This window comes from Lissotriton vulgaris, chromosome 10 (assembly GCF_964263255.1).
Source record: "Lissotriton vulgaris chromosome 10, aLisVul1.2, whole genome shotgun sequence".
In the NCBI taxonomy this organism is placed as follows: domain Eukaryota; kingdom Metazoa; phylum Chordata; class Amphibia; order Caudata; family Salamandridae; genus Lissotriton; species Lissotriton vulgaris.
Window position 1 is genome coordinate 703835199 of NC_141698.1, and position 24013 is coordinate 703859211.

General features: G+C 45.1%; 1 protein-coding gene across 1 annotated transcript in view; it reads left to right on the forward strand.

Annotated features, from left to right (window-relative positions):
• CUL2 (cullin 2) overlaps positions 1-24013 on the forward strand; it is a 570015-nt gene that overhangs the window by 399843 nt on the left and 146159 nt on the right. Inside the window, exons 15-16 of the mRNA XM_086941531.1 lie at positions 14373-14525; positions 15007-15084. Of these exons, the coding sequence (XP_086797657.1) occupies positions 14373-14525; positions 15007-15084 (231 nt within the window). The remainder of the gene's footprint in view (positions 1-14372; positions 14526-15006; positions 15085-24013) is intronic.

Genomic DNA, 24013 nt, shown 5'->3' on the forward strand with positions numbered 1-24013 from the left:
TTTTTAGCTTAGCTCTGCGTTTCTGGCGCGGAAAAGCTGTGTCTAGGAACTGACGTCAGCACGCGGAGGCGGCGTCTAAGTACTCCGACGACGTCATCACGGCGCCCACGACGACGGACGCTGAGCTGCAGACTACGCCTACCGACGCGCAAGGGTAGTGCCACGCAAACATTTCCGGATCCAGTCTGAATCCTGGGGTTATTCTAGGGTAAGGAATCTATCACTAACTAATGTCTCTTACAGATATATCGTTACACAAGTAGTAACTTGTGATTCAAGGACTTACGAAATAAGGAATGGGTTTCCAGAGTGGAAATTCCACAAATTAGCCCCTATCAGCGAGAAAGCCCTCCCCCTCCTGGCTTTCCTAACCCTGGGAACTGTTACCCGGTTCTTGCTTGCAGATCTCAAGTCGTTGCCGGGAAGGTATCTTTGAAATTACGACATCGGTGGTTGCCTTTTCACCTTAGGCCCCTGGTAGAAGCAGAGCTGGACAGGCTGGAGAAGACATCAGTGATTGAAAAAGTGTCTGGTCCCTTGCAATGGGTACCACCCTTAGTAATAGCCCCAAAACTGGTTTCACGCCATGGGTGTCACCCCTGGTAATTGACCCAAAACAGCCGAGGGCAGTATGATTGTGTGTGGACATGTGATTACCGAATAAGGCAATTTAAAGGGAAGGACACATCACCCCGACAATCTTCGAAATAGTGACGGACATAAATGGAGCCAAGTGGTTTTCCAAAATGGACCTTTACTTGGGGTACAACCAACTCATAATGGATGAGGCCCGTCGATATATAACCACATTTTCGACTCGTGTCGACCTAAGGAGATTCAAGAGGCTCAGTTTTCGAGTATCCTCCACAGCAGAGGTATTCCAGGATGCGATAAGGAAGGTGTTTTCCAAAATGGTCGGAGTTATCCATGTCAGCAATGACCTCTTGATTTTTTCTAACACACTGGAAGAGCATCATGTTTGGTTGAGGGTTACCTTGCAGGGACCTGTTGACCAAGGACTAACTCTCCACAAGAGTAAATGCTCATTCTACACCTACAACGAAGAATTATTCAGCTGTTGGCTCTCTAAAAAGGGTCCTCAATTTGATCCTGCGAAAGTAGAAGCTATTAGGGTTGCAGCGATTTCCCCAGAACCCCATTGAGATGGGTAGTTTCCCGGGGATGGTTAGCTACCGTGGGAGGTTCATTCCCCAACTGGCGACCATTTCTGAACCTTTGAGGGTGTTAATAAAGAAAGATACATCATGGGAGTGTACGAGTGCAGCATCGCAGGCATTTAGAGACACTGCTTCAGGAAGCGACAGTAGCCTACTTCCGACCTGGAGGCCAGATGGAACTCATAGTGGATGTCACTCCTGTAGGGTTAGAAGCCATTCTGTTACAGCAAAATACCTTTGGAGAGTGGGTACATATCGCTTTTGCCAGTCGGGCATTATCAGCTGTAGAAACCAGAAATGTCCAAATCGAGAGGGAAGTGTTTGCTATCCGGTAGGCACATTTACCCTTGTGGACACCAGTTTCACGTTATAACAGATCACAAACCATTGGTGTCCTTAGTCAGCGGGATGGCAAGGAATGGGCCAGCAAGGATTGAGAGGTCGGCGGTGCAGCAACAACAGTACAATTTTGAAATCTCATACCTACCTGGAGTGAGCAATCCCGTGGATTACCTGGCACGCCACCCCTTTGGCAACAGATCTAAGGACACCGAGAGAAACTGATGGTGGGGTCAAAGAATTTGTATGTCTAATTACTGAGCCTGCATATCCCTGAGCGCTGTCAATAGAACAAATAGTGTAGGCTACCAAAGAGGATACCTGCAACAGAAAAGCAAAAGAGGCGCTAACGGCACACAAGTGGAAAGAATTCCTTTCAGGCGTAAGCATCCTCATTGATGAGGAGAGAGCAGCTCAGATAGGTATGTGGTGCTTCAGTGACTGAGTGAGAGCTCTGAGGGGCACCTGCTGAGAGGACAGCTAATCGTAATGCCACTGAATCTTTGGAGGGGCACTGTGGAGCTGGCCCATCATGGGCATCGGGGTCTGGCCAAGACCAAGGCACATTTACGAACCAAAGTGTGGTTTTCAGGAATGGATCAGATAGTAGAAGAGGTGGTATGGGGATGCCATTCCTGTTTGATCACTGGGGCTGAACCAGCGGCAACGCCAATAATCACAGAGTGTCTTTGTAACAGGCCTTGGTCAACAGTAAACATTGACTTCCGATGTTTTCTGTATCGCCGTATGACACTTCCTGACTGGGGAACTCATCCGGTCCACATCATTTGTTTGCGTTAAGCCTGCACTAGAAATAAAATTTGCCATCTTGGTTTGCCCGACGAAGTGAAAACTGATAATAGATCGCCATTTCATGGGAAGGAATTCAAGGAGTACTTACACCATCTCAACACCAGACACAGGATCGAGAGAGTCCCTCCCCAGTGGCCCCAGGAGAACAGGGAAGTGGAAACATTTATGAGGACACTGAATAAGACCCTCAGGATAGGTGTGGATCAAGGAGATGATTTAGAGGAGTGCCTACAACAATTTTTGAGAGCCTATTGCCAAATGCCTCATTCTACCTCGAGATGTGCCAGTAGTGAGCTCCTTATGAAAAGACCTGTAAGAGACTTGGTACCCGTAATCTCCCAGTGGGCACCAGCGACTTCAGACGTACAGGCAGCACAAAACAAGAGAAAAGTGAACAATGAGCAGGGGAGTAGAACAAGTTTGCACAGGAGTCAGTGTTAAGACTGTGAGACAAAGTTGTGATTAAAGGCCGACATCCGGGATAGAAATTCAGAATTCCTTTTGAAAAAGAAATCTGGGACATAGTTGAAATCAAAGGAACCATGCTCTCACAGCAAGAGGAGGAGAACTGGGCCTGACTCCATTGATACAACCGAACATGACTCATCCCTGATAGATCAGGATATGGCTGAAAGGGAGCCTGAGGCTGGCAGTTGTGGAGAGACCAGCAGTGACGGTCTTCTAGATCATGCAGCTGCCTGGACAACCCCAGCTCCCTCGGAGAGCCAGCAGTCCAGGGTTGAAGCTCCTGTAACTCAACCTATTGTCTGAGATAAATCCAAGACCTAGCCAATGATTGAGAGACTTTGTTTGCTGAGGATCTGTGGAAGTTGACAAGGAAAACCTTTTTGCAGAATTCTGTAGAATTGTTGTTTTTATTTCATGTTTTGTTTTATTTTGATTTTTCCTTAAAGGTTACGAGAGATGTAGTGACCCACTCGGCCACTACTATACGTTTTGTTAGCATGCATCCGAGAGGCTGGAAACGGGCCCGATGGGTTAAATCAAGGTGCTTGAATCGCTCGTGGTCCTAGCATGTAACTGTACTGGAGTGGCTTGTATGTATGTCCTGCGCGCTGTATAGTGGGCCCAACCACCGAGAGGCCTGAGCGAGGTCAGAGACCTCTACACGTCCCCAATAGAAACTTGCGATCATCCAGCCTTGCACTCGCTGAAACCACCCGCATCGCCAGAGCAGACAGAAGATCATTCTCTCACATTGCATCCAAGACCTGGAACGAGCTACCGTCAGATTTCAGACTCGCACCTTCCCTGAACACCTTCAGGAAAATGCTCAAGATCTGGCTCTTCGGCTGAACGGAGCCCCTCCTCTGTCCAGTGCCTTGAGAACCTCATGGGTGAGTAGCGCGCTTACAATTCCCTGATTGATTGATTGAATAGGGGCCACACCAATTGCTCACTGCGGCGGTACAGCAAACATCAGGAGGTTGCAAGAGTATCTTACCGCAGGTGGGGGGTGTCCGTCCCGTGCTAGCTGCTTCCCTCCCGGTCGTCAGGCCTAGCACTCGGCAAAGGCGATCCTCCACTGCACAAGCCATGCCAAATCTGAAAGAAACACGTTAGTGTTAGATTCCTTACCTTAGAATATCCCAAGGTGTCAGACTGGATCTGGAAAGTTTTCGTCAGCAGTACCCCTGTGTGTGTATAGGAGAAGTCTGCGGCTCCGCGTCCGTCGTAGTGATCGCCGGGATGACGTTGGAGTACTTATACTCCAACGTCCATACCATTTTAGACACATGCTCCAAGTCTCTTTCTCCACTGCCTGTCTACCTACTGATTGGAAACAAGCCATAGTGCTCCCAATTAAAAAAAAGCCTAGTATGAGCCAGGACATACTCGAGAACTTGCGCCCTATCTCCTTGCTACCATATTTAGCAAAAGTGGCGGAGAAAGTTGCCAATGTCCAACTCATGGCTCATCTTGAAGCCCAGAATGCTTTCCATACTTCACAGTCAGGTATCAGATCCAGCTTCTCTACCGAGACAGCCCTGTTGAGAGCAACTGAAACCTTACGGGAAGGAGCGGATGGCGGCAAGACCATGGCCCTCATCATGCTAGACCTCAGTGCCGCGTTTGACACTGTAGCACATTCCATCTTGCTACAGTGTCTAAACAGAGCGGGAGTCACCAAAAAGGCACTGGGATGGCTGAAAGCCTTTCTTACGAGCAGGAGCTTCCAGGTCCAAAGAGGGACTTTCTTCTCGGACAGTATGACGTTAGAACAGGGGGTACCTCAGGGCTCTGCCCTGAGTCCCACCCTGTTCAACCTGTACATGGCACCGCTGGCAGGAGTGATACAATCGTTCGGCGTAGAGCTTGTCTCCTACGCCGACGATACTCCGCTTTTAATCTCCCTGTCTCAAGCCCCCTCTTCCGAGGCTGAAAATTTCAAATCATGCATGTGCAAGCTTGCTGCATGGATGACGGAACACTGTCTCAAATTAAATGGCACAAAAACAGAGGTTCTAATAATAGGTGGAAATGACACTAAATGGACGAAGGACTGGTGGCCTATCTGTCTGGGTCCCCTACCTACCCCCAATCAGGAAGCAAAAAACTTAGGTGTCTGGATAGACAACAAGCTCTCCTTCGACAGCCATGTCAAAAAGACAGTAGGCAAGTGCTTTGGGGTCATGAAAACCCTCAATCGCACCCTGGATTTGCTCCCGCTGAATTCCAGACGTACTATGACACAGGCACTGATCACTTCCCGAATAGATTATGGGAATGTGTTGCTGCTGGGCACATCAGAAAAAAACATTAAACGACAACAGGTCCTGCAAAACTCAGCAGCTCGCCTAGTACTAAGACTTCCTCGTAGAGCTCCCTCCAAACCTTCCCTGGCCACCCTTCACTGGTTGCCAATTAGCAAGAGGATACATTTTAAAGCTCTCCTCTGGTGCCATAGGATTATCCACCAAAAAGCCCCTTCATATCTGGCCGATCTAGCAGTACCGTACGAGCCCAACAGATCTCTCAGATCTAAAGGAACGGGCCTGCTCAAAACATCGCTCTCAAAAAAGGCTCGAATGGGAGGAAGATCCTTTCGCACTCTTGCTGCTAGGAAGTGGAATGCCCTCCCCACGAACATCAGGCAAGAAACTAATGAGTCAACTTTCAGAAAGTTATTGAAAACCCATCTATTTACTCTTTAGATGTAGGCTCTCTGTCTCTCCTCCTAAAAGTACTCTCTCTCCACAGCGCGGGGACACGCCGGGAGGCGTCACCAGGCGCTTTACAAACCCCTATAAAAAAAAAAAAAATACACCGCCCTCGTGTGCTGACGTCAGTTCTGTACATAGCTTTCCGTGCCAGAAATGCAGAGCCATGATAGAAACCGACACTGGTGCCATGAAACTAGGGCCCTGAAAGGGACGTCCTTAACCCTAGCTATCGGTTCGCAGAACAGGGAAGAAGGGTGGGGTGGTAAGGAATCTAACACTAACTAATGTTTCTTACAGATATATTGTTACCGAAAGTAAGTAACTTGTGCATCTGAAAGAAACACGTTAGTGTTAGATTCCTTACCTTAGTATAGATACCCTAGCAATACCAACCCCGGGGGTGGGTCTGCAAACCAAGATCACACCAAAAAGTCCTGGAGAACAGAACGGCCGAAAAAGCCATCTCTCCGGACTTGGCTGTCCAGGCAGTGGTGCCTAGCAAACGTGTGCAGCGAGGCCCACGTAGCTGCCTGAGAGATGTCTGCAAGGGGACTCCGCGACCAAGGGCAGTAGTAGCCGCCGTGGCCCGAGTGGAATGGGAGCGCAGCCCAAAAGGAGGCTCCTTTTTCGCCAAGGAGTAGCAAACCTTGATGCACAAGATGACCCACCGAGAGATGGTCCACTTGTGCACTGCCCGTCCCTTCTTAGCGCCCACGTAACCAACAAAGAGCAGGTCGTCCACCCGGAACTGGCGTGTGCGATCTAGATAGAAGGAGAGCACATGTTTTGGGTCCAGATGGTTGAGCCGCTCTTCTTCCTGGGAAGGATGCGGAGGCGGAAAGAAGGTGGGCAAGGTGATGAACTGCTCGATGTGAAAGGTTGTGACTACCTTGGGCAGGAAAGAAGAACGAGTCCTCAGAACAACTTTGTCGGGATGGACAGAGAGGAAAGGAGGTTTTGAAGATAGAGCCTGGAGCTCACTCACTCTCCTGGCAGAGGTGATAGCTACCAGGAATGAAGTTTTAAGAGTCAGAAGAGGAAGAGGACGGTTATGAAGTGGCTCAAAGGGAGCGCACATCAGAAAAGTCAGAACAAGGTTCAAGTCCCACTGAGGCATCACAAAGGGAACAGGAAGGAACATGTGTGTGATGCCTTTCAAGAAACTATTTACAACATGGGACTTGAAAAGAGAAGGCTGATCAGGAAGCCTTAAGAATGCTGAAACGTCCGAGAGGTAGCCCCTAATAGTGCCCAGAGCAGAGCCCTGCTGGGCAAGAGAAAGAAGGAAGAGGGGAACCTCTGAAAGGGGGGCAGAGAGTGGATCCACAGCCTTTGCCCTCTGAGATCAGGATGTGGTCGGACAGATTGCCCTGATGCTGTGCCCACTGAAACTTCAGGTCCCACTGCAGAGCCCGCATCCGCCACCTGGTGTGATGCACCAGAAGGATGCAGGAGGCCATCAGCCCTAGGAGCCGCAGCATCAATCTGACCGAGACCCAGGATAAAGGCTGAAAGATCGGAATCAGAGCCTAAATATCACTAACCCGCTGTTCGGGGGGGGGATAAACCCGAAACTGCACTGAGTCCAGAACCGCTCCGATGAAAAGGAGCTTCTGAGAGGGCCACAGGTGTGACTTTGGTACGTTGATGGAGAACCCCAGCGAGTGCAGGATGTCGGACGTAGTCTGGAGGTGGGAGACGACTGTCTGGGGCGAGTCCGCCTTCAACAACCAATCGTCGAGATAGGGGAAGACTGAAACCCTTAATTCTGCGCAGATGAGCTGCGCCCACCGCCCTCACTTTCGTGAACACACATCGGGCGCTGGTAAGGCTGAAGGGGAACACAGTAAACTGAAAGTGCTCGTGGCCTACCGTAAACCGCAGGTAAAGCCGGTGGGCCAGGAGGACGGGGATGTGGAAATACGCGTCCTGCAAGTCCAACGCTACCATCCAGTCTTCTGGGTCCAGGGTAGCTAGGACTTGAGCCAAAGTTAGCATCTTGAACTTCTGTCCAAGATAATGCGTAGGCCTCCTTTGCCCTTCTTGGGTACCAGAAAGTAGTGGGAATAGCAACTACATCCTACTTCTGGCCCAGGAACGTGCTTGAAGGCCCCCTTGGCCAAGAGGGCCGTAACTTCCGCATGCAGGAGTTGCAAGTGATCCCCCGACATGAGGTGGTACTGCGGTGGCATGGCTGGAGGGGTCACCTCAAAGGGGAGGGAGTTGCCTCTTCGGACGATTTGCAGCACCCACCTGACCGACGTGATGGTACGCCAGTGGGGGAGGTGATGGCGAACCCTGCCCCCCACTGGCGACGAATGGGCCTGAAATGCCGGACTAGGAAGGCTTAGAGGCAGATGCTGCAGCGGCAGGTGTGGACTGACCCTGCCTGTGTCCCACGGTACCGCCACGGCGGTAACCACGTCCGCGTTGAGCCTGGGTCTGCGGTCTGTGGCTGAATAGACGTGTGGGTTCGCCCCTGCCTTGGCCACGAAAGGAGCGAAAAGCGGAAGTTTGCTGGTGTTGGCCTAGGCCCAAAGACTTGGCCGTAGCCCTGGAATCCTTGAAACGCCCGAGCGCACTATCCGCCTTGTCGCCAAAGAGGTAACAGCCATCAGTCCATGAGGGTGGCCTGGACATTCCCTGAAAAGTTGGCGAACCTCAGCCAGGCGTGGCGGCGAACCGCCACCGTCATTGCAATCGCCCTACCCAGCGAGTCCGTTGTGACGAGTCCACACCGTATGGAATAGCGTGCTGCATCCCGCCCTTCGGCAAGGGCTTGGGTGAGCTTTGCCCGGGCCTCCGCCGGGCACTGTGGCAGCACCTCTGCAACCATATCCCACAGAGAGTGGATGTAACAGCCCAAAAGGCAGGCGGTGTTGACAGACCGCAGCCCCAAACTCAAAGAGGAGAATACTTTCTTCCCAAACTGATCGTACCTTTTGGATTCCCGATCCGGAGGAGCAGTAGGGAATGCGGTCTGGGATGTAGAGGCCTGGTTCACCAGGCTCTCGGGGGTGGGGTGAACGGACAGGAAGCTAGGGTCGCCCAGAGTCGGGCGGTGGCGTCGGGCCACGTTCCGATCCACAGGGAGGCCTGTGGAGGGCTTGGACCAGGTGCCCAACAGAACGTCGGTGAGGGCCTCGTTGAATGGCAGCAGAGGCTCCGAGGAGCTTGCCTGCCATTTGAGCACCTCAGTGAGGAGGTTAGTCCTCACAGCCCCGACAGGGAGCTCAAGAGCCAAGGCCTTGGCCACCCTGTTCAACACCACGCTGTAAGCAGCCCCCTCCTCCGTAGCCACGGAAGGATCAGAGACAAATCCAGTGTCGGGCGAAGTATCCAGACCACTGGCCTCCCCTAGCTCGTCTGCCCAGTCCTGGCACTGCAGTGCCAGAGGGTCCTCAGACCCCTCCCAGTCCCCCTCGTCATCCATCTCCTAATAGTCAGGGAAAAATGATGGAGCCGGGTCGTAGGTAAAGTGCTCACCTGTCGGCGCCGGAGACGGCACTGGTCCGACACCGGACCCGGACTGGGTCTGGGACTGGGACAACGTCGTCCGGAGACAGCGTCGTGGGCGACACCCTCGGGGTCGGCGCCAGCGGAGGAGTCGTAAGGTCGACTGACGATGACCCGGATCCTACGTGGCCGAAGCACCCGACGGCGCTAGGGCCAGAGCCGCCTGCTAGGGCTCCCAGACGGACCCGCGGGGCCCGAAGGCGCCTCGGCAGGGTCCGTCAAAGGGAAGTGAGTCCTCATGGCCATGAGGAAGTCACGTATCTCCTCTGGCGATCACTACGACGGACGCGTAGCCGCAGACGACTCCTATCCACACACAGGGGTACTGCTGACGAAAACTTTCCGGATCCAGCCTGACGCCTGGGGATATTCTAAGGTATGGAATCTAACACTAACTGATGTTTCTTACAGCTATATCGTTACCGAAGGGAAGTAACTTGTGCTTCAAGACCACTGATTCCTCGCCTGGTATGTCAAGACCACCTCCACACCTCTGAAATCTCCTGGATGTGTCTCAGTGGGACACACCCAAGGTTCAGCCCAATCATCCACCGGGCCGCTTCTTATAGACACCACCTCCGCTGCCTGTTTCGGGTAGTCCGGCATCAGCCATGTCGCCAGGTCACTGCCATGAGGTTGGTGTATTCCCGTCCAGTGAACCTCTCGGCCAAAGCCCCTTTGGTCACAGTCGCTGCTGCATCACCTCTGGCATCATTAAATCGGACCTCGATTTACTGTCACCTTGGGGACCAGTGTTGATTGCCGGTTTGTTGCCGCTTGATCCCAGTCTGGGCACGCGGACAGCAGGGCATCAGTCACTGCTCCCAGACATCAAGCTGTGATCGAGGTGGGGGATCAGCCCCCTTTGTTTTTTACATGTTTACAATTTGTTTTGCATAGGTCAGTCCCTGGGCTTTGTTTTAGTAGAAGGGAGCCGAGGGATTGACGTATGACAGGCAAAGGTCGGTGTATTTCAGACCAGAGTTTGCTTTAGAAAGAGGCTTATGGAAAATTGGTATGAGGGAAGAGGGTTCTACAGTGGCGATAGGGTGGATGAATTAGAATAGATGAGGTTAAAGTAATTACCTGAACTGAAGTTTATCAGCTTATCAAATATTATCCAAGAAAAAGCTTTCATCGTTTCACTTGGCGATTCTTTTTGGCAGTTAAGTCTGTGATGAGGTTCGGTTCAGGATTCATCACACAGTCGTTGTACTCCTCTCTAACTGCCAGGGTCATCTGTTTGGATCATTGTCTCCTGATATTCAGATCAGTTGTGGTACAAGGCACGGATGTCCGATATCCCTGCTTTTATGTACCCTCTATTTGGATCGATACTTTCGGGTATTCAAATCTTCTGCTTCCATTCTATCCTTGAGGTTGCATAATTGGAAGGTCAAGCTCTTGTCTGATGCAGATTATATTGTAATCTTAATATCATCTCCCAATAAGGCTCTCCCAGCCATCGAGGATGTTGCTGCAGTATTTGGGCAAGTTTCAGGATTTAAATTGAACACGGACAAAACAGAAATTGTTGTTAAAGTTCTTCCAGAAATTAACAAGGTTTGATAAGTCACATTGGCCAGATACCTTAGCGTCCACATTTCCTTTTACATGTAAGCCATCATTACCCTAAATTATGAAGCACTATATACAGACTATCTTTCCATATTCAGTAAATAGGATAGATTACGCCTCGGTCTATTTGGTAGATGTAACATTATTAAAATGGTTATCTTGCTGCGATATTTCTATCTGTTCAGGTCCATTCCCTTGTACCTATATGAGTTACTTCAAAAGGTTGAAAGTAGCTGTCAGAAATTTGAATGGCAATTCGAAAAACCTTGATGTGCCTTAAGATATCTACAACTTCCTCGCAGGTAGGGCGGGCTTGCACTCTTATCTCTCTGGCACTATTTTATATCTGCATTTATCTCAAGGCTCTCTGCAGTTGAGGAGGTAGAGCTAGGGGACCTGGCTAAGCTATTCCCAGAGTATCAGATCTTTCCACAGATAAAAGGTCTGATTGGTACGGTCTATTTCAAACACACAAGGTTTAAGACTCTTTGGGTGTATCATATGGTTTGGCAGAATAATAGTTTTATTTGCCATATACCATTGTTGCATCAATTCTCATCTTTCGAGAATAATTCTAATCTACCACCTTTTTTCCAGGACAGCTTTTGAAGTGTTGGCGTGGCTCTAAAGTTGTGACCCTTGGTCAGCTCTACAGAAACGAGGTTCCTAGACATTTCAGGAGACAAGCAACAAATATTGACTCCCTAACATAGGTCCCTTTTCCTATCTACAATTAAGATCATTTTTATCACGCCTCACTTCCAATTAAAGCAGTATGGCTAATCTTGAGTTTTTGCAAAGATTTGAGGTACCTTTATGCAGCTATATTCTTATTCTTTATTCAGTATTGTTGAGCCAGAAGAATAGGGACAAGAAGTTTGATGTCCTGTCTGCTAGCTGGCCCTGCAACCTAACTATCGGTGTCTGTTGCCGACATAAGGCATACCAATTTGCTCACTCAGAATATATTCAACGTCTCTAAGCTAACAATCCATTCCGTTAACAGCTTTTTAATGATTTATACCACACACCTAAAAAGTTACATAAATGGGGATTAAGGGATACATCGGATTGCTTTTGTTACAGTAAGCCTGGCGCTGATAGCGTACATAATCTTTGCATCTTGCGATCTCATTGTTCAGTACTGGCATTAAGTTTTCAAATTGATCAATCAATCCTTAAAGACAGGTGCAATTTCATCCTTGATCAATCAGCATGAAAAGTTAAAGAATTGAATTGTACAAATTTGTGACTGTCTATTTTTTTTAAGATGCAATGTTTTCCATGATTCCTTCAACTGGGCTAAATCTATAAGAAATCCCTAAATGTGTTTCTTATGCGAAGTTTAACATAACTCTCACTGTCTCCTTAATATTTTATTAACACACAGATTCACATAGTGTAATATGCTATTTATCACTATTGTTCACTAAAGGGAAAGGCTATGATTCTTCAGAGCCACAGTGACTCCTCCCTTCCTCAAATAAGTAATAAATGCTGTATTCCACTCGACAGATCTTCCTAAATGATATTTAAAGCCAAGAACAGATATATTTGATAGGACCAGAAAACAAAGTGAGGTATAGACGGGTCAATCTAGCCTGTAGTAAGGTTAAATCATTCGTAAAAACACAAATGTTATCTCACTTAATCGTCATATTTTAAACCAACGTAAATGGTACCTCAGTGGAGATGCAATTGATGAAACGCCTGCGGATGTGTATCTTCGTGTCAAGATAGACTCAAGGGCTAGGTTCGCACCCCAAAGGGAGGCGATTAATGAAAAAGCGCAGGTTCTCAACTACCCCTTTACAACACTAGTAAAATCCATCCGGGGGCACAGTTTTCAGCCACTGGCCGCAGTAATTTGGCTAAACTGATACCTGCACTATCATATGGAGTAAAAATAATGATGGGTGCAGAGGTCAGCCTCCTTGACCAAATAATGATAAGATCCTATAAACTAATCTTCCAGCTACCGTGATCTGCATTGCCCGCCCAAGTTCATCTGGAGTCCTCACTGATAAAGCTGTCTCTTGCCAGACCTGTGGCATTCCTTAAAGGCTGCTACAAACTGTTGTCAGCCGCCTGGGGTTCACTGCTAATTTAGCCTGGTCTGAAATCAACTTTCAAAGGGTGAACGGTGAATATAAAAAGTACCTCGAAAGAAGCAGAGAAAAGCTTGAGTTGGGTGATTTATGGAACCTCAATACATGCAACCACGTTTCCAGAAGCGCAGCAAACAAATCCATTAAATTGCAAAGTTGGCTGGACGACGAAGGGTCACATGGGTAGCTGGTGCTGAAATCCTACGACGTCCAAAGAAAGCTCACCCGCCTGTATGCCATATACCCCCTGAAAATCAAACTTTAAATATTGACACTGAGAGTTGGTGATATTCCAACTCTAAACTTTTTACCAAAGTGGAGGGAAGAAGGTGAAAGGGGAGGACCAGGAATGCTGTTTGTCATCAGGCAGGTGAAACTTTGCAGCATGTTCCCTGCATTTGCCCCGCTCTAAGCCATCAGCAAAGAAGTATGTTGAAAAAATAATTCAATGCATTAGGTCCTGCCAATGAGTAATTGAGTTATTAGATCCAAGGAATACAATGTTTAACATTCTATCGGTCCAATTCTTGGACATCTTTAAATCTCTTTCCAAAGTGGACTCCCAAAGCCAGCCGGGGGTTAAGGTAGACGGGGCTAGTGAAACAGCTCCCATTATCAAATATTAGCACTGCTGCACGTTTTGCATAGTTTTGCACACTGTTCAGGCTTTGCCATTTTTATATTAGTGCATTGCCTAAACGAGATGCTAGATAGAATCAGGGCCAATCCGCTTTCACTTTCTGGCTATTGATTAACCACTTGGATGCTATGCTTCTTCTGCTGCTTCAATGTAATTTCCATTGAAATCAATGGAAACTCCATGACGAGTTACCCTTGTCATTAGCGCTGAAGGGGTTAAACAAGTAAGAAGACTTGCACTGTTGTACTTTACGAGCTATTTTGCACACCCTGGTACAAGCAGTTACTAGCTGAATTTCACCTATGAACACTGAGTCTACATGATTGTTTTTTCTCCTCCTACTTTTATTTACCTATTGTGATTTCAACTGTATATTTTAATAATGTTTATGGTTTTTTATTGCCTAATAAACAAATATTACTACTACCCTGTTCTAGAGTTAAATCATTATTTTCGACCTTTGCACTCTAGTAAATGTGTGAATGTGCGTTCTTTTGTCTTAATTGGTGGAATTCTTTCACCAGCATAGCATATTTGTTTCTTTTACATACTTGTTTGCGAGTGTGTAAGAATAATGATGGCAAATATTAACAAACTAGTTATGATTTGTCTAAATAACCCCCTTTTCATTTGCATAGTGGAAAGAGTGAGTGAGATGTTGTCACTATAACACTTTACACCAGAGAAGTTGATGTACTACTTTGATAGACTGTCCTTAAAAGTATACTCTACACTAGAAAAATGTAGATGAACATTTTTAAATAATAAAAATGCCTAGCTGTTTTTACTTATTACTCAAATAAAGTTTTGCCTTGCATTTGTTACTATTACAAGGCGATAGAACACGCTAGAGAGCTGAATTCTCCGAGGCACTATTTAATTTTTTACCGAATGATTGAAAAGTGGGTCGATAATTGTATTTTTAAAATGACCGCATTGAATTATGCTTTCTGATATATTGTTTACTGCGTGACATAAGCAAACTCATAAAACCTCATGTTAAATTTATTCACAGCAAGCATGTGGCTACGAATTCACAAGCAAGCTCCATCGAATGTATACCGACATGAGTGTTAGCACTGACCTCAATAATAAATTTAACACCTTCATGAAGAAACAGGACACTACGATAGATCTGGGAATTAGTTTCCAAATATATGTCTTACAGGTAATAAGAGACGTATTGTAATTGCTGATCGATTTTAATTTCTCATGCACTACTTGAACAAAAGAAGAAAGGAGGCTTGAACAGAAGGTATCGTATTAGAAATGTGGCTTTTTCAAAATGTAACTTCTGTTTAATATCTTTTTGGTTGTCAGATCTGATTTTCATAGTCTGCAGTAGAGGATTTTTTTTTTAACCTTAGAACAGTCAGTTTTGCTGTTGTTTGATACGTAGCCAAAATAAATAACTGCTACATCACTTGTCAAAAATACTTAACACTACCGAATTCATTCAGAATCCCTGATCACAGACGTGTAAAACCATCACATTTTTGGTAGAAAATGTCCTGTAAATGTAGAAATGTGAGAATGTGTGTTGTGAGGGGTCATGAATTATCTTCACGGACAGGCGTTTTTTGATCAAACCTGTCTTGTTTATTCTTTCACTTGTCTGCAATGTTAACTTAATATTTTCTTATCTTTAGGCGGGTGCTTGGCCATTAACCCAAGCCCCTTCATCTACGTTTGCAATCCCTCAGGAACTGGAAAAGAGTGTACAGATGGTAGGTTGGCAGAAGTCTTCTAATAAATGTACTAATACGCGGTTTACCCATAAAACCTGAAAAGTGCTTTACAGGTAGTGAGTTTTATTGTTAAATTAACTTCTCCACATAGAGTAAAATATTGCACAAAAGTGTATTAATGAATGAACAGAAGTAATAAATGGCCACAATGCTTCCAAACCCTACAAGTAAGACTTACATTTAGGAGTGAGACGGTTTATTATGGCCTGCCTGCAATGACTTCGACTGAGAATCCTACTTAGTTTTTTACATCAATAATAGCCACCAGAATGTACATTTTCTGTCTGAAGGTTTTTTTTCCCCTTCAATACTTTACAGGTTTTGTATGTTCATATTTAAACATTAGCAGGTTTTATTTTTAATTTCCTAGGAGTCCTGCAAGTTTCCAGTGTTCCTCTGACCATATATTATGTTGGTGGCATGTATGACGTCCTACAGTGATCTCTTAGATACTACATTTTGTCAGTAAGATGTAAAGGAGACCAGCTCACAGGAAACATAGTTTGATTCTTATTTTTAATTGAATGTAGCTCCACTGTGAGCTAAAAGTCACCTTTTCTTTTTAGTTGTGTTAAGTGCTTTCTATCAAGAACTGATTTTTAAAATCATTTTCTAGTTCTAATAGAATATTAAAACAATGTTCTTTATATTAAGAGTATCACCAGCCCTTTTTTTTCATAATCCATCCATCTTCGCCTTCCTGTTTTCTAAATGAGGAAGACTTGGTAACCACAGAGTTGACTAATTTGATATTCCACCCGATAAGGACAAAAACAGTTATTTAGGCTTTCATGGATCCAGAAATGTGGCAACTTTTCCCATGCTTGCTTTAACAGTAATTCACCTTCAGCCTTGGCCTGGAAACAGTTGTACCATTCCAGCCGACATCTGCCATGTATGCTGCTAGTACAGCCTCACTCTCTCACAGACACTAGCTTAGCTCTGTGAAACTTTACTGGATTTTCCACTTACCTATTACCTCGCAACAACAGGGTGCCCACTGATAGTCTCCAGAACGACCCTCAGTCTGATCTTATTGCAAGACAACCCTCGGCAAGCAAGAAACCAAAACATAACCGGACTCATGCTTTCTAGACCATCCTGCAGTTTGCCACAACTCTCTTCCAGTGTCATTGCGTCCTATGAGCTTTTTTAGGTTCATTACTTAGCTGAGTCCTCATGGTCCCCAGCTCTTGGGAGCTTACTGATCTCCCAAGAGTTCATCTGCACTTTTAAAACGACAAACGATCCGTAAGGCCCACCCATTTCAACAAAACAAAAAACAAGTCTTGCTTGAGTGACTCCTGCTGCCTTCTCATCCGTTCATCATGTACTGGGGCTACGTGCAAGTGGAGTATAAACTTGCAGGCCCTTGGTATACTATAATGACATTCACACTAAAAGTAAATACTGGAGCCAAACCAATGGGCTAGGAATTCAGCATTTGTGAATGTACTTGCTGCGTTAGAAAGTTTTTAGGTATTTATTTATTTTTGGTCTTGCCTTCCACAACGGCCAACACTTAAACAGTTTAAGAATGTAAAACACTTAACATCGTGGATGGGCTGTAGGACCCAATGAGCAAAGATGGGGCAGGGATGTGAAAGCATGGGCAGTAGCGGAGGAGGTCAGGCTACGTGGGTGTAGAGTAGAGGAACATGCTGAGGAAGACCTGGCAACACAGAGGGAGGCCATAGTGGAGTTTGAGGCTGCGGTGGGAGAGCAGATTCCTATGGACTCGGGCTCTGAATAGGGGGTGTACCTCGGCCGGGCAAGGAACCCAAGACTAAAAATGTAGGACTCTGCAACACTACCTTTATAGAACACTCAACCTGTATAACTAGGGCCTTTAATGAATTGGAATACTTCAGTCGACTACTCTGGGAGGGGGCGGGTTGGCTACAAAGTTCGGTTAACATTTATAAATGTTGTCCAGTATAGCACTGTAAATGTATTTCAACAACTGTAACAATGAAAAAAAAAATTCTTTGAAAAAAAAAAAATTGGCAAACATTTTAAAAATGTACACAGCCTGTAGCAGACATGTGCTTAGTCAGGTCTTTAAAAAATCTAAAGCCATCTGTAACTGACTGTCATTTATAATAAACATACATCTGGAATTTTATTTGCGCTTTTGTCCACTTAAGAAAAGTAAATTGTACTTACATCAGGTCTTGCGAAGAAGAGAAACATAGAGTCAAACTATAATTCACTTCAGAAATTATTTTTCTCTTGTTTCCATGTTGCATTTTATTAGAACCCCTCCCTTTTGGAAATGTTGATGAAAATAAATCTCAAATTGGACTGTAAATAGAACTAAAACAATTATAAGAATTTATGGAGAAAAACTTAGCAACTCGTTAAGGGCTGTAGCGCCACAATTTCAGAGTTATGAAACTCTATTGTTATTTAGCTTATTGCTCTTCATACATTTTGAAAATGTTGCTGTTTTACTTCCTATGTATACTTCCTGAAGATAATGTGTCACAGGTAGCCTAGCTTTATTGGCATTGTGTCTTTTTACATTAATTAAGGATTTATTTAAATTCTCCACTTTCGGAATTTGAATTATTTCATGTTGGTTATGGTATATGCTCCCTAAACATCTCTTATTGTCTTTTCAAACACTTAAGGGCTAATTTTAGAACAAGCTCAAACCGTGCTTGCATCCAAATTTGGATTATGACTGGCACCCTAATTGTGCAACAAGTATTTTTGCCTGCACTGTGAATAAGGCATGAAAAACCTGGTGCAAATTTACTTGTAAACTCTGCAAATTCAGATTTTGACCACCTCAGAATTGGGGAAAAAACAATTGCCATGTTATCCTACACCCCATTCTGTGATCTGAAACTGTGACTGGTGCTGTAATCGTGCATGTCCTCATCCAACAGTATGAAATTGTGGTGTAGTATTGCCACACACAATTTGCATTGGGCTCAGATTGAGTCCCTTGTATAGTAATTCAGTTCTTGAAAACATAAGCATTTTACTTAGAAAGTTCACCTTTTGTATTCAGTCTTATTTCCTGTTGCTCATATTTAAGTGAAAAACGTTGGGGGGTGGTCACAATTAACAAAACTGTAGGTGAAAGGCAGTTGCATAGGCATGCCTTCAGTGAGGAAAGACTATCAACAGAAACTAGAAGTTTTAAAGCTTGAAACGCTTTGGATCCATATTGGATATATGTTAGTAGATAGACTTTAAGGAGCTTATTGTGGTACAGGTAGAATCCGCATTTTGTAAGTGCCTGCTTGTGATGGAGAACATATCTGTTTTAAATGTAACCCTTGTATTAATTGCCTGCTGGCTTAGCCACAGTGGTGGAACAGTTACTATATAAATCATAAAAAAATAATTGCAATAAAAACAATAGATATATTAAGTTTTTAATAAACATGTAGAAAATGACCGTTTATCTCTATCTACCATGTTTCATACTGAATATTTGAAAAAAATATAGTACAAGGATGTGATATTAAGATAAGGTTGAATTACTTGAAACTACAAGTTTACATCAGCCATTGCCGCATAGATTAATGACTGACTAATTAAATTAATTTGTGTTATTATGTGATTAATATTTAGGAATTGTGATTGTAATAGCTAAAAATGTTAATTGGTAGTCTTTACTATTGCAGAATTTACTCCTTATGAAAATGTTCTGACCATTAAAACAAGATGCAAAAAGAACATTTGATGGACGGAATGCTGAACAATGTCATACGTTCACCCCAGTACAGAGATCTGGGCCTAAATCCATAGTGTTTTTTGCTCACCATGCCATTCCAGTTTGGACCCAGCCATATGCAAATCAGTCTTGACCCTGCGCCCAATGTTAACAGTCCAGGCAAGATACCTTTCTTGTGCCGTCCTTATAAATTAGCATTATGTCAGCACAATAGTTGATGAACTGCAGATACTAAACTTATATATTGTTAAACGATGTCATTACTTCCTTATTGTATGGAGCTTAAGCATCCAGAATAGCATTCTATTAAGGCCATTTTGGCCTTACTCCTTCCACTTTGGCCTTACTCCTTCACTTTGAACTTAGATTTTTCTCAGGTGAAAACTAGATAGTGGTCTAGGCTCTCTTTTGCCACCTTCACTTCACTCCCTCCAATGTGACTGTATTGCTTGTTGATCTAACCTGTTTACAAGCGGCCTTGGAACCACTTAAATCATTCTTCAGCCCTACTTCTCCCTTCAGCCATACGTTATGTAGATTTTTATGGATCGACACCCCAGCAAGAATTGATTCAGTATTTGCTTACTAGTGGCACATTTATATCTGGCAGCCAGAATACTTGATGGTGTACTGTAATCCTCTACAGACTCCCGCCGCCTCATCTGCACACCCATAGCAAAATTATACTTATCAACATTTGTACTTAAGAATCATAAACGGCTTCTCTTTTTACATGTTCATTAGTTGGTTGAGGTGAATGAATGATTAAAGGCATGCCCTCTGATACAAAATGCAAATAGAGGGATGTTTTCTCTCTCATTGTCCGGGCCACAGAGAGCAACCGCATAGTATAGGAAACCCATTTTTCAGTACTTCCATTTTAAGATAGATTTGCCCGGGCTAGCAAAGGAACTCCGGTATAAGGAATGAATTGCTTGTTTGAAAATTACCGCTCATCAAATAACCACCATAAATGCATTAAATCCGTTCTCCCATGCCCACACCGACAATTGGCTCCCCCACACACACACACTCCCTGCACAAAATGCTAAACTAAAAATATACAATTTAACCGAGTAACAGACGCTTCGTTTGAGTTTAAAAGACTGATGCATGACAGCGTACCTTAATGTAACTGTCTCATCATGAATACCTGAAGTTAACAGAAGCAACAGGACAACAAGACCAGGGTTTAGCACAACCAAAGCACTAGTCCAAATAAGAATAAGGGTGGTGCAGCACACTTCCTGTGCCCGTTGTCCCTGGGTACAAATACAACACACACAAATGAAGACAGACTGGAAGGCGCACTCAAAGGAATTACGTAGATACTTGTAGTCTTGATTTTTCTTTTTCTTTTCTTTATTTCGGTAATTATACCAAAAAGGACATACACAGCCAACGTGTTTCGTTACGTGTTGTAACTTCGTCAGGGATAGGTCTGTGATGTTGATATAGAAAGGTAAGATAGACGTGGTATGGAACAGGCACCGTAAAAGGTAACAAAAAATCTGAATAATATGCTGGGTAAAGCTGCTCAATATGCCTGGTTCCAAAAAAAGTAAAGCATGGCCTGCCGCCGTTGGTGGAGATTGATATTGGTAGGTACAGAAATCTTGTCACTGTGGTACAGCTAAAGGTGGTTTCTATACCGAAGGTCGCTGAGCAACATGTGTGGTGCTCCTAAATGATTGGTGCGAAGTGTACTCTTGGACCGCGTCAGAAGTCAAGACAACGGCCCACTGGACATGATATTCTCCCCAATAAGGGTTGGCGGTCTCCCGGCACGGTAACACGGGTTCGAAGCAAGATACTATGAATACCTGAAGTGGTAGTCTGTTAAATGTCCAAACATCTTTAGTGTACGATCGGATATTCTAACCATCAAGGCAGCCTGTCAGTATGCGACTAAACAAGCAATATCCCCCCAGGGCAGAATGGAAGGCTTAAGTCGAATGTGTGCCACAATAAACCTAGTAGTAAAAAAAACTTGCAAGCCAGGTCTTGGTCCTGATCTATGTAATGTAATGTAATTGACCATTTATACCGCGCTACAATCGCTCCAGGGAGCATCTCGGCGCCAATGTGAGGTCAACCTGATGTCAAAGTTGTCTTACTGCTTGGAGTGACCAGGACCGGAATCACACTAGTGCTCTGGCAGTTATGTCAGGAAGGTTGTAAATCCAAGTTTTTAATTGTTTACGGAATTCTGATTCCTTGTCCAGTGCCCTTAAGGCACAATATACATAGACTGCCATAGCAAACATGACTATTTCTTAAACTAGCTGCCTAGGAGCAGAGCTGTAAATGTTTTATTTTTTGTTGCAAATATTTTGCTTTTCGTACTCCGTACATTGTATAATTGTAAACCGCTTTTGTCTACAGACGTGCACAATTGCCTTTAACCGAAGCAGCTGCATGTTTGTACAGATCACACTAAAAACTCAGCAGGGAGAACATGAAGAGTAGGAGATAGGACAGCACGTCATCAGACCTCCATCAGAGGCTTTTTCACTCTTCACACAAACTGGAAACACCTCTGTGCTGAACACATGTACACCTTGTCACAAAATATTAGTCGACTATCCTGTATAGTGGAACACCATCTTGCCCGCTGAAGTTTACCGTGGCACAGATGCTTAACCGTACTCAGTTTGTCCTGATCACAGAAACCTCTAGAGCCTCACAAACTCACTATGAAAGCAAGCCTACACCTACTGGCCATTGAGGACAATGTGAAAGAAACCCACATTCCATAAGGTAAGCCACACACAGCTGGGCAACAACAATGTAGGAAGCGGATTTAAAGGATTTATCGCTTGGAGTGAATGCCATGTGTTGAGAGTTAAAAAGCAAAAACTCACAAGTGACAGAACAGAAACATGCTGAAGTCATTTGCCAGGTGTGTTCTCCTGGATAACTATAATTCCTGTGCACTAATGTGTACTAATATGCACAGTAAAAATCACAAACCCTGCTCCTAACCACCATTCAGCAAAGAGACTCCACCCCACATGCCAATATTATTACACAATACATTTTTAGATATACTCTCACGTGCTATATTTCATACTGCATCCAGCAGGAATACCTCACGAATGCACTAAGTCACCGTAAGGGCAGGCTAGAACTATTTGTCACCTCCCTGTGCCACACGCTGACTATTAAAGTAGAGAATTCAGATTTTGGTTTTTAAGCATCATGGTACCCAGTGCTGTTACATATTTGTGCTAGAATAATACTCCTATGTAGTGAAAAGTGCACTGCAGAATCTACAGATAAAATGCTACTGTTACAAATATGCTGAACATGCCTGTTTTTATGCCCTGAAATGAACAAGCAGATGAAACCACACAGCTGTTTGTACCTGCTCTCCCATATTTTTGCATGTGTTTTCACTGACTTTTCTCATCTTATTTTATTTTGGCCTGTCCAAGTGGACTTTAATTCAAGGAACCACACAGACTCCAATAGCTGTGTTCCCAGGCAGGACCCTTTGTTCCAAGGGAGCATTCCGCTTTTATCCCAACCCCAAGATGCTACTGCATGGTTGTAGTGAGTTAAGCAAGTTTTAATATAACATGAGTCTTCCAATGCCCCGCTCTCTCATAGAAGTATTGTAGCACCACGAAAGGGTTCTTGTTCCTCTTTTCCTCAAATGCGTAAGGATCCTGAAATGTGATTTTGGATTATGCTCTAAGTCTAAGTCTAAGTGTAAAGTACTGAAAATTGAGTCTTTCTAAGTGGTAAAGGTATCCCAGACATGGCTCCCAAGGTCATGGTTCTTATTACTCAATGTGCACCTTACTGATAAGGCCCAACGGAAAAACCGGACTGCAGTTGCTTTTTGTCCTATTCAGAGAGGACCTGGCCGGAAATTGAGGCAGAATTTTTCTATTTGGGGAGGTGTCAAGACTAATTTGAATGTAGATGGTTCCGGTCTGTACAAGCATAGACTAGCTGCAAACTATGAAATAACCCAGAACTGACAAGTGATTACGATTAATGCAAGCATTTGCCTTCACAGCATTATCCAGTATTTGGGTGTCTTTCATAGATTCACATGCCTGAATCGTTCCCCGTCGTCGAGACGGGAGCCTCCGGTATGTAAAAAAGTAATGTCCTAAGACATACATAAAGAGAATAGGTCTAAGGGTCTCACCTTAGTAACCTATCTAGGTCCTTATGCAGGAAGGACCAAATAGAGTAGGCTCCAGGGTCCCACCTTGGTAGCCAATCTGTGTCCTTTTGTAAAAAAGGACCAAAGTAAAAGGAACAACCAATCAGCTACTACCTTCCTCTAGAACCTTCCTGTGAGGAGCCTCAGTCTCTCAGATTTTCTACCGCACGTTGTGCTAGGGAGTCTCCACCTGAGTTCTCCTCAGGAATCTTGGATTTTCATCTAAACTTTACAGTTTTTCGACTTTCTTTGCTATGGCTGATAGCAAAAAGAGAGCACTTTTTCGACCCTGTGCCTCCTGTGGAAAGTTGAGGCTTCACGTGGACGACGAACATGAGACATGCCTATACTGTCTCTATCCTCACCACCAGTCCATAGACTGCAGGATTTGCCGTAAATTCTCCCACAAGACCCAGAAAGACCGGGAAGGGAGACTTCTAATTTGGCTGAACAGGCTTAAGGACAAACCGGAAGGCGACCTGGTTTCTGAAGGTGAGAGCATGTCTGGCGCCTCACAGTTTTCCTTGAAGAGGCCTAGGGCTTCCTCGCCTGGCCCCTCAGACACCCCTCCTAAGAAGTCCAAAAGGTCTTCAGAGGGCAAGCCTACCGTGTCTAGCAAGGACCTTCCTGTCCCTAGGAAGCAACCACTGCTTACTACGACGACGGCGCAATCGGCGACCACCTCATCGCTGAAAACCGTCTCTACATCGACGACGACAGTATCGACGACGATGGCATCGTCGGCGTCCTCCTCGTCGACAAGACTAACTCCCTCATCGTCGACAGGTAGACCGCTTTCATCCTCCGCTCCGTCGATGACTAGGAGCACGCCGTCGACGACACGACCGTCGACGAGGACGTCGACGTCGACGACGACACCGTCGACGAAGGTCACACCGTCGACGAAGCCCCCACCATCGACGAAGGGCACTCCGTCGACGACGGCGCCGACGACGAAGCAGTCGACAGCGGAAAAGTTACCAAAGGCACCGTCGACGAGAGCGTCGTCGACGGACCCACCGTCGACGAAGACTAAA